The sequence below is a fragment of the Fukomys damarensis genome, unplaced genomic scaffold (genome assembly GCF_012274545.1).
Source record: "Fukomys damarensis isolate Sample0158 unplaced genomic scaffold, DMR_v1.0_HiC HiC_scaffold_23, whole genome shotgun sequence".
NCBI lineage: Eukaryota > Metazoa > Chordata > Mammalia > Rodentia > Bathyergidae > Fukomys > Fukomys damarensis.
Window position 1 is genome coordinate 59,773,436 of NW_022900935.1, and position 11,334 is coordinate 59,784,769.

Below are 11,334 nucleotides of genomic sequence, written 5' to 3' on the forward strand. Positions count from 1 at the left end.
TTATTTCCACTTTCAGCTTCCCACACCAGAGAAACAATGCGGTATTTAAACATGTGTGTCTGATTTATCTCACTTAGGAGTATGGTCTCAAGGTGCATCCATTTAGCTATAAATGTCTGAAGCTCATCCTTCTTTATCAGCCAGCCCTGTTTTTAATTTAACTTTAAAAAAAATTACAAGCACATGCCTGTTATCCCAGCACTCAGGAAGCTCAGGGAGCAAGACTGCTGTGAGTTTGAGGCCAGCCTGGGCTATGTAGTGAGTTCAAGACCAGCCTTAGCTACATAGCGGAAACACTGTCTCAAAAACAAAACAAAACCCTACTTAAAACAAACAATGCCTACCATAGCCAGGAGTGTGGGCATGGACTCATAGTCCCTGCTACTCAGGAGGCTGAGTAAGGAGGATCCCTTGAACCCAGGGGTTTGAGGCTAGCCTAGGCAACATGGTAGAACCCCTCTCAGGAGGTAAAAAAAAAAAAGTAGGACACTGTGCCAAGCCCCCGACATCTACCCTGAAAAGAAGGAAGAACAGTCAGATCCAATAAATGCCTCCCAGATGCCATGCCATACCCTCAGGCAGCTGTCTCTTAGAAACTCAGGCTGTTTTGAGACAGCTAAGGAGGCCAGGGAAGCCGGTGACTCAGCCCGCCACCCTCCGGATGGGCTGGGTGGAGCTTACCATGACGGGTGGGGTCAGTGGTGGTAGTAATGACCTTGGAGGCATCCTGGGAGGGCGGGCAGGAGCCTGGCTGGGTCATCTCTTAACCCCAGGGTGGTCTACGTCAGCATTTGGAACCTTTCTGCTGGCCCTCTGCTGCCTAGGGTGAGCAGGTGATGGGGGAGATGTGTGGGGACAGACAGCATGGCATGGCCACCTCAGGATGAGGCACAGGCTGGAGACAACTCAGAGGTGAAGCGCTGGCCGGGTCCTTTCATAGTTCACCTCATAGGGACAGGGGAGGCCCTGGGCCAGGGAGGCACAGGTTGCAGAGGGGGGTGCGGGGCAGAAGAAGGCCTGAACCAGGAGGGCCCCAGGTCTGACCACATCAGGATCTGCCACAGGAAGGGGACATTAGTGCCTGTCGCTATCAGAGGCCAAAAAGTCCTTTGATCTGCATAGAAGGGGGTGCAGTGAGGGCCAAAGAAAGACGAAGGGACACAGTTTCAAAGTACACGGGGGTCTGGGAGGTGAGGGCCAGAGTGGGCGAAGACAAAGACACTGCGAGCTGGCTACGACTTCCTGGGTGCGTGCAGTAATCGGAAGGAGCACGGGTGACTCAGGGTGGCAGTGACCCTGTGTTGGTGAGGACGGTGAGACGGGCAAAGCACTCTTACAATAGTAGGTGCGGGGAGCTAGCAGAGCAATAAGGAATTTGTCCTTCCCCCAGGCAAAACCTATTTCTTATTACTACTCAATTGCCAAAGAACCAGGATGCCTTCAGCTGATGTAATCTTGCCCACAGCATCATTGGAACCATTGAGGCCTCAACCTGTGACCAAAGGTACACAGAGCTATGTTTCCTCATGCCATACCTGGGCAAGGAGACCCTCAGCCTCAGCACTAATCATAATTTAATTATGAAATGATTTTTCCTCAGAATTATATAGAATGGCCCGAGACGTATCACAAACCAGGTGGCTTAAGAATATTAAAGTTGAGTGGCTTAGAACTAACAGATGTCTCGACCGAGGATGTAGCCCAGCAGAACACTGGTCCGGCATGTGCGAGGCCCTGTGTTCCATTCCCAGTACTGCAAAATTAAATAATAATAATATTCTCACTGTACAGGAAGCCCGATCTGAAATCAAGGTGTCAGAAGTGTTTCCTTCCTTCCGGAGTCAGTGAAGGAGAATCTGTCCCAGGCCTGCCCCTCAGCTTCCGGTGGTGGCTGGCAACTCTTGGTAGTCCTTGGCATGTAGAAGTACCACTCCACGATCTGCCTGTTGTCACATGCTCTCCTCTCTGTGTCAAACTTCCTTTTTGTGTGTGTGCTGGGGATTGAACTCAGGGCCTTGTGAATACTGAACATGTCAACTACTACTGAGTTCCACTCCTAGCCTTAGATTTCTTCTGTGCATGAGGGTGGGAGTTGTATATGTGACACGTGAGTGGTACTAGAAATGGAACCCAGTGCCTCTGCCCTGAGCCACATTCATCCCCAGACTTTTATTTGAGACAGCATCTTGATAGGTAGTTCAGGCTGACCTTGAACTCTTAGTAATGCTTGTGCCTCAGTCTCCCAGAGTACCGAGATTATAGTTGTGCACCACTGTGGCTGACAGAACTCAGGGCCCGTGGCCTCACACTTGCTAGGCACTGGGGATCCAACTTGGGTTACCACTGAATTGTATCCTCAGCCCTGAAGGTCTTTTTTTTTTTTTTTTTTTTTTTTAAGAGGCTTAATGAATATTGGTTCACATACCATATGATTTGAGCATTGAAAATCTACAGTTCATTCGGGTGTGGTGGTGCACAACTGTAATTGCAGCACTCTGGGAGGCTTAGGCAGGGGGATCCCAAGTTCAAGCCTAGCCTGGGTAATTTGGCAAGACTGTCTCGAAATATAAAGCCTTGGATGCAGCTAGTGGTAGAGTGCCCCTGGATTCAATCCCCAGTATGGCAGGTAAATGAATGAATGAATAAATAAAGTTTACACTCTAATGGTTTTCAGGTATCCCGGGATCCTTTGTTGTGGGGCTGTCTTGGGAGATATAGGATGGTGAGCAGCACCCCTGGGCCCTCTCCACTTGGTGCTAGGAGTGCCACCCGGTCCAACAATCAGAACTGTTTCTGATATCATCCAGTGTCCCCGAGGGCCGAATCTCTCAGCTGAGGACCTCAGCTGAAGCACAAGGACGGAAGGCCTGGTCCTTGCCAGGTTTCCCTCATTGACAGGAATCTCACAGAAAGGCAGGGAATTGCCCACCAGCCCTCACCTTCCTGGGTAGACATCAAGGCTCTGCCCTTCATACCCTTCACAGGCTCCTGTCTATGCCTCCTGCTGCCCCTCCCCTGAGCTCAGCTGTCCATCCACCTATTTGTCTGTCTGTCCGTCCATAGAGGCTTTGTTGATGGGCTAAGGGAGCAGCTTGGGAGGCAGTGTACTGTCTATGTTGGCCTGTACAGGATAACCCTGCCGTAGTCATGGCCACTGTGACAGAGAACAGAGCCTGGGTGGCTCGTAAACAAGACATTTCTTTGTGCAGGGTGGAAGTCTGAGACCAGGGGAGCAGCGTGCATTGGTCAGGGCTCTCTAGCTGTGCCAACTGGCCATCTCTCATCATGTCCTTACGTGGCAGAGGGAGGGCCAGGGAGCTCTTTGGGGCCCCTTTTAAGGTCACCAATCTCATGATCTTGTCATCTCTGGATGGCCCCATTCCCTTAACCCTTGGGGGGTTAAGATTCGAACATATGTCTCACCACTTTGGGAGGCTGCGGCAGGACTGAAAGTTTGAGCCCAGCCTGAGCAACTTGGTGACTCAATGAGGCCCTGTTTCAAAATTAAAAATAAAGGGCTGGGAGTGTAGCTCAGTGTGAAGGTCCTGGGTTCAATCCCCAGTACTGCCAAATGAGAAAGAAAGTGGCTGGGGGAGAGAATAAATTAACTTAATATATGAGTTCTGTGAGGACACACACATTCCAGTCACTTGGCCCTCCCTTGGGAACAAGTGCCCAGAGGTACAACCTGGGAATCCTGGGGAAAGCTGGGGATTATGGGAGTGACATTTGAGCTGGGCTGTCCTGGGCAGGCGGCTAGGACTTTGGGTGGTGGGATGGTGCAGGAAAAGATCTTCCGGACAGAAGGAATAGCAGTGGGAGTGGCCTGGGCGCACCCAGCTTGGCAGGAAGATGGATAATGAGTTCCATACGTGGGTTTGTTTCCGCAGGAGCCCTGGTCACAGCCGTTGCTTGTTTGCCAAGATCCAAGAAGGATCAGGAGACCCAAGGATCAGCACCACCCTGCTCAGTAGCTTGGCAGCAAGGTACCTGGGTTCGCTGACACCATCGTGCTCCACCTGGCTCTGAAGGGGTGTTCTCGGGTTGAGGGTAGCTAGAGATGTATCCTGCTGACATTCTGCTCAGGAAGATCTGCTGCTCCAGGAGGAAAGCATGCAAATATCTTGTCAGAGTGCTGGCATTTCCCCGCTCCTCTTCTTTTTCTTTCTTTCTTTTTGTTTGTTTGAGACAGAGTCTCACTATGTAGTCCAGGCTGGCCTTAGACTATGTAGTCGAACTCGTGGCAATCCTCCTGCCTCAGCCTCTTGAGTGCTGGGATTACACCTGTGTGCCACCATGCCTGGCTTTCTTTTTGGCTTTTTCAGACAGTCTTGCTATGCATTCAGGCTGGCCTTGAACAGGTGTGCACCACCAGACTCAGCTCTTCCTTCCTTTCTTGAGGTGGGGTCTCTGTTGCCCAGGCCGGTCTGGAACTCAAGGGCTCAAGTGATTCTCTTGCCTCTGTCACCCACGTAGCTGGCTCTACAGATGTGAACCACTGTGCCCTGGAGGATGGTGGTATCTTGATAGCTTGTTTCCATTATCATTTCACAGTTGTTGCCCAGTGTCTGCAATCTTTGCAAAATGAAGGGGCTGTTAGGGACAAAGGCAACTTTTGAGCTCTGCAGGAACCTTTTCATACCGGTGTCAAAAAGAAACAAAACAAAACAAACCTGGTGTAGTGTGGTGATGACCTCCTGTGATCCCAGCAGGCAGGAGGCTGAGGCAGGAGGATTGCAAGCTCCAGCCCAGTCTGGGGAACTTAGCGACTTATGAAAGCCTGACTCAAAACAAACAGGGCTGGGGATTTAGCTCAGTGGTTTCACTGCCTGCCTGGCAAGTGCAAGGGCCCAAGTTTGATTACCGGTACCAAAAAACAAACAAAAAATAATAATCTGGAGATGTAGCTCAGTGTGAAAGCCCTGGATTCAATCCCTAATTTTTTTAAAAAAAGTTTGTATTTATATCAAATTAATACATTAGGTTAAAGAGTAAACAATTTCATGAGGGTATAACAAAAACAGGTATAACAAAAACAGTAGATCCGGGATCCACTTGCTTCTGGCTCCTGTTCTGCATGGCCAAATCCCCGGCCGCAGGATTATTTTATAATATTCACCCCAAAAGTCAAATGCAGGGAGTTTGAGAGATCTGTCCACGTGCTAGAGACCCAAAGAATCCAGCTGAGGCCCTGGATCCCATGGCAATGCCTCATTCAAGTCCAGCCAGAGGCCTAGAGCCCTTGTCCATACTGAGGATCTGCTCCTGGAAGGCTCAGAGGCCAGTGGTGGAAGCTAAGATGTCTGTGCTGGTGGGGTGAAGGACCTGGGCCACCAGGCTGAGGGATCTGCACTGGAGCCAGGAAGGGACACTCACAGTCAAGATCCTAGGAAAACCACTCACTGCTCTAGGAAAATCAATGGCATTTGATCTTCCCCTCAGTTCTCCCCGTATGCCATTGGCAGTAATCCTCAGGTGGGTCTTCCATTCCCAGAACCACACTGACTTGGTTCAGGTGGGTGTTCCAAGTTGACCATTAGTTAATCCACCACACAGGCCCTCTTTCCTTCACTGATTTTTTTTTCCCCCAGTACTGGGGATCAAACCCGGGGCATTTCCACTGAGCAGCCGAGTAGTGATCCTCCTGCTTCAGCTTCCCAGAGAGGGGAAGTACAGCCGTGTACCACCATGCCCGGCTGGCTTCGGGTCTGGGAAGTCAGTGCTCTGGCACTTCCTAAGGGCTGCCGAGTGTCTCTAGGGTCTCTGTTCCGGTTCCACCCCTGGTTGAGGGTTGGGCTGGGCCCTGGGAGTAGGGTGGGGACCTTGCTCTCAGAATCTCAAGTGCTGGCCAGTCTGAGGCCACCACAGCATACTTCCCAGTTCCCACTCTGCTCTCTCCCTGCCTGCGAAAGAGCAGACCCTTGTCCCCTCTACCCCTCGTCTGCCTGGCTTCCGGTCCAACTCCCTCCAGCCCTTCTGACCCATTTGGCCCTGTCTTTTAAACCTCTGGTCCTATCTCAGACATCCATTCCCCTGCTGTGCAGCCTGAAGCCCAGATAACAGGAAGGAAGGAGCTCCAGGGGACAGGACAGAGAAGCCAGAAATACCCACTCACAAGTCCCTGTGTGCCACACCCTGAATTCACGCTTTTCCCCCCTCTAATACTGGTTCAACTGCACTACAGGAGATGGAGCGGCCATCAGAGCGGGCAGAGGGACCTGCAGATTTCTGGGAGATGCGTGAAAAGGCGCTGCTCTCTGTAACCATTAAAATGGCAGCGGTAGCTGGGCAGGATGCTGCACGCCTGTAATCCCAGCACTCTGGAAGGCTAAGTCTAGAGAAGTACAAGTTCAAGTCCAGCCCGGGCAATTTAGTGAAACCCTGCTCAAATTTGAAAAAGGGGGGGGGGGTGCCTGTGGATGTAGCTCAATGCAAAGGCCCTGGGTTCAATTCACAGTACCACAAAAAGAAACAAAATAAAACAATTTTTTCAAATGTTCAGTTTTCTGACAATTTCACTTTAGGGGTTTAGCCTAAGTACATAACTAAAATATGTCCAAGGCTTCCTGCCCCAAAATATTCATCCTGGCTATATTTTATAATAAAAAAATAATGTTTTGGTTCTTCTGAGGCTTTTTTTTTTTTTTTTTTTTTTTTTTTTTTTAGGTCTCACTATGTAGTTGAGACTGACCTGGATCTCACTATGTAGCCCAGGTTGGTCTCAAACTCACAGTGATCCTCCTGCCTCAGCCTCCCAAGTGCTGGGATTACAGGTGTATGCCACCACACCGGGCTTTTTGAGGCAGTCTTGCTACATAGTTCCTCATGCCTCAGCCTCTGGAGTGCTAGGATTACAGGTGTGTGCCAACATGCCTGGGTAGCCAAAAATCTTTTTTTTTTTTGGTACTAGGGATCGAACTCCAGACCTTGTGCTTGTGAGGCAGGTGGCAGAATCACTGAGCTAAATTCCTGGCCCATAACAATATCTTAAATGTCTAATGACAGGTAAATAAATTTGTCAGTCATTAGAATACTTCTGTTGGAATCACTCGAGGTTCATCTCCTCACACATTGATTTCGGTCTCTGCATGTTATCAGGGGAGGTAAATGAGGGTCAGTATGTTATTTTGTCACACACAACAGCCCAGGCTACATGAGACCTGGGACTCTTTCAGTTCGCTGTCCCCTGCAAAGGGACTGGAAAAGTGAACTCCGGTGTGCAGGCTGCCTGCTGCCTGTCAAGAGAGGACAGCACAGCCCAGCAGGGCCACATGCCAACGACAGGCCCTGCCTAGGGACACTTGAGCTGCAGTTCCAGGCCTTGTCCAGCCCCGATCCCAGACTCAAGGACAGTGTCTACCCAACCAAGCCCATGCCTGTCCCTTCCTTATTTGCTGCCTGAGACCCTTTTGGCGTCCACAGGAGCTGGGGTGGTCTCCTGGACACGCCCCTCACAGCTGCTCCATGTCTCCAAACAGACTGGGGGCCTTCAGTGTCTGTGGGAGCTGGGGGAGTAGGGAGCCACAGGAAGTGGTTACTGAAAGGCTTCAGATGAGTGGGAGAGAATGAATGCTGAATCTGGGACCACCATTTCTAACTCCACTTTATTTTAGTTCACTTCATTTTTCTACAGTTTTATTGAGATATCTGGTGGAAGATAAACTGCACATATTTAAAGTGTAAAAACAGAGAGGCCAGCTGAGTGGTGGCATAAACCTGTAATCCCAACACTGTGGGAGGCTGAGGCGAGAGGATTGTTAAGTTTGCCCGGCAACAGACACTTAGACTGTCTCAAAAAAAAAAAAAAAGCTGGGATACAGGTCAGTGCAAAGGCCAAAGGCCCTGGGTTCAGTTCCTGGTACACAATAACAAAAAAAAACAACACAAACACAAAAGAGGGCCCACTCCTTTGAGAACTGTGCCACTGGGTCCCTTGGACAGTCATTAGAATATTTCTCTTGGAATCACTACATCCCCAGGCCAGCTCTTGGGCACACTCAGTGGCACCGGTCCCCAGCCCAGAGCACCACCCCATGCCTTCCTCAGTGGAGCGCTGAGGCCGCTTCCTGCTGCACTGGAGGGAGCTTGGCCCCAGACTGATGGCACAGGGTGAGGGTCCTCCCCTCCAGGAGCCAGAAGACCGGGTAGAGGGGCCGGGTGAAGAGGGCATGGAAGGTGTACAGGAGCTGGACCTGCGGCTCCAGGCTGTAGAAGGTAAGGCAGCCACAGGCTAGGTCCAAATCAACGCCCAGGAGCCGTGCAGACACTCCGGGGAGGCGCCGGGAGTCCCCATCGTGCCAGGCCACGACACTGTCCTCCTGGATGCAGAGGCCCCAGGAGCAGGACCCCCGGCCAATGTTGTCTGTGTTGGTTCCCAGCTTCTGCCGCACCAGTTCCGGGTAGGCGACGCCCAGGGTCACAGAGTGGTCAGAGGCCCGCACCTCCCAGTAGTGGTGCCCTGCCTGGAAGCTCTGGGCACACTGCACCTGCCACAGCTCGAAGCTGCCCGGCCGGGCGGGGCCCTGAGAACGGTGACAGTGCATCACCCGCTGGCCCTGGCAGGACAGGCTGAAGTGGTGGTTGGCACTGTCAGGATCAAAGGTCAGATTTCGATAATCTATTGGGGAGAGACAGACAGACGGAAGTAGGCAGAGGGGCCACGCTGTGCACAGAAGGCAGAGAGCAACGGCAGCTCCACAAATTGACCACAGAGCATGGGCTGGGCACACTGCAGGTGAACGCCAGATGTCACCACCTTGTTCACTCCTCCTGCGACTCAGGTGGAATCTTCGTTTGACAGAGGAGAAAATCAAGGCCCAGAGCGAGAAACTAACTCGGTACTCAATTATTCAGTGGAAGGATAAAAACGGCGGCTCTCAGCTCTCAGCTCTCAGGTCAACTTTTTTTTTTTTTTCCTTTTGTAGCCTGAACCCAAGGCCTTTGCACTGAGCTACATCACCAGTCCTTGTTTATTTTTTAATTCAAGACTGGGTCTCACTAAGTTGCTAAGTTGCCCAGGCTGAACTCCTGCCTCAGCTTCTCAGAGTGCTGGGATTACAGGTGTGTGCCCCCACATCCAGCTGTGGAACCTGTAGTTTAAATCTATGCTGGCTGGGGCTGGGGATTTAGCTCAGCGGTTTAGCTCAGTGGTTCCAGCGCCTGCCTTGCAAGTGCAAGGACCTGAGTTCGATTCCCAGTACCCCCCCAAATCAGGGCAGACGTGGACCAGGATGTCCTGCTCCCAGTGTGTACAGAAGGAGCCATAGAACAGAAGTCCTGGACAGGACAGACACAGCATGTACCCCACAAGCACTGGGCCTCCTTACTCTGCCAGAGCTTCTTCCTCAGTGGACACACCACACTCAGGACCTGTGCCTCAGGATCTGGGGCCTCTAGGGGACAAGACAGGGTTAGGGCAGCAGATGGGGAGGGGAGCACGATGAGTCCTGCCCCCTCTTTTCCCTAGGGGAGGACAGCCAGGCCCAAAAGGGTAAGGAAAGGCTTGAAGTCAGCCTTACTAATCAGGGGGACCAAGTCAGGAGCTCTGGCTGGCACCGTGGCAGGGGCCCCCTCTTCCAGGAGGAGGCCACACAGCAGGCTCAGCAATTTCTTCAGGTTGCCCAGCTGTTGGTCTTCGTTCCACTGCAGGGGGGTCAGTGGGCCAAAGGGTTCCGGAGGCTCAGAGAGCTGCTGCAATTCCTGAGCTCCGGGGACAGAGGCAGTGAGCTGGCGCACAAGGGCAGGCCAGGCCCCAGCCCATACTCAGAGGCTTGGTACCTGGAGGAAGGTCTGGTCATCCACCTGCTCCAGGAGGTCCTGGACCCTCTGGCCATATTGAGCCAGGGCCTCCAGGTGGCCCTGCAGCTGCTGCTCCTCATCCAGGGCTGGTGCCAGTGCTTGTGTCTGGGCTGCCTCGATGTCCCTTTGTGCTGAGATCCGACGCAACTCCAGGGCCTGCAGCAGGCGGCTGAATTTGCCCGAGACCACTGAGGCCAGGTTGCAGGCAGAAAACTGCGTGGCACAGAAGAGTCTCAGGGTGGCCAGGCACCACGCCAAGGCAGGCCAGGGCCAAGGGGTGGGATGCAGGGACCCGGGGTTCTTGGAACCTCCTCCCTCTGGGGCTGGGCTTCCTGTTGGGCCCCTCACTTTCTGCTGCCAGGAAGCATTTTCAAGGTAGTAGCTTACACCTACTGCCTGTGTCCTGGGGCCAGTGGGTAGCCACCCTCAGGATGAATGTGAGGATGCAGTCACCGACAGGCCCTGTACCTGGATCTGGTTCTTCTGCTGCTGTAGCTCTTGGAGTTGGGCGTGAGCCTGGGTGGCCTGCTGCTGGCTGACCTCCAGCTTGGCTCTCAGCTGTGCCTGCAGTGCCCGCCCAGGGGTCGAGCAACAAAAGAGGGCAGGATTGGCTGCGAGGTGCCCTCAGACCACCAGCAACACTGGGCCACCAGCCTCCGCACAAACCCAGAACTAGGCAGGAGTTCCACGGAACTAAAGATCCAGCTTGCAGGCTTACTTCTGCCTTCTGTCGGCTAAGCAAGCTGGGCCATAACTTCTCCTCCAATCTACCCCCCAGTCAACAGGCAAGAGGAAGAATGCTGGCTCAGGCCACCCTGTGGGGAAGGAGGGACGATCCAGGGTGCCAGAGCTTCTGGCCAGCAGGCAAAGGGAAAGCAGGGGGCCGTGTCTGGTTGTGCCCCAAGTCTCCTGAGGATCCAAACCTTGTGTTCTCGTGAGGAGGCAGACCGTGCTGATGCTGGGAGTCCTGCTCCCTGGCCACCTAAGGACTTGGTCTCCTACTCGCTTCTACTCCTCCCATCACCGCTGAATTGGGGACCACGCCGACCTTCACTACCAGGAGGAAGCGGGCTCAGAGAAGTTGACTCCTCCTGTCTCCTTCCTTACAAACAGAGGTCTGCTTGCTTACTGTCCTGCCCAAGCCTGCAGAGGCTCCCTGTGCATCTAGGAGGAAGAGCCAGCTCCTCAGGGGCCCACAGGCCCTTCCTGGTTGGCTGACTGAAGGGCTATGCTCAGGATCTTCACCTGTCTGCCCCCAGCTGGCCTGTCCTTTCCTTTCTGTTCGTTCGAGGGCCCATCTACCGCCTGGCCACTTCCTCAGATCCTTCCCTGTCACCCGTTCCTTTACCCACGCAGTCACCCTGTTGTCTTTATCACAGAGCCACACGCTTTATTTACCGCCGTGTTGTAAAGTATTCGGGTTTTCCCGGGACACTGACTCCTTACGTGGGTCTCCAAGTCCCTCAGGCCAGAGATCACAGGTGGCTTCTTTACCCACACGCTCCCCGCCCCACCGCGGGTGCCCGGGCTTCGCAT

General features: G+C 52.9%; 1 protein-coding gene across 1 annotated transcript; it reads right to left on the reverse strand.

The window, feature by feature from the left end:
* Positions 1-6,959: 6,959 nt before the first annotated feature.
* Positions 6,960-11,334, reverse strand: Trim65 (tripartite motif containing 65). Its single transcript, XM_010618716.3, has 6 exons — positions 11,238-11,334; positions 10,267-10,421; positions 9,778-10,011; positions 9,519-9,699; positions 9,327-9,392; positions 6,960-8,617 (listed from the first exon to the last, which is right to left on the reverse strand). Exons 1-6 carry the CDS (start codon positions 11,332-11,334, stop codon positions 8,043-8,045), a joined length of 1,308 nt encoding a protein of 435 aa, XP_010617018.1. The 3' UTR covers positions 6,960-8,042.

Coding starts and splice junctions, on each gene's coding strand:
- Trim65 (XM_010618716.3), bottom strand. CDS start 11,334: ATGCGAAGCCCGGGCACCCGCGGTGGGGCGGGGAGCGTGTGGGTAAAG. Junction 10,422..11,237: donor CTTGGAGACCCACGTAAGGA/GTCAGTGTCCCG, acceptor TGGTGGTCTGAG/GGCACCTCGCAGCCAATCCT. Junction 9,700..9,777: donor ATGACCAGACCTTCCTCCAG/GTACCAAGCCTC, acceptor CCCGGAGCTCAG/GAATTGCAGCAGCTCTCTGA.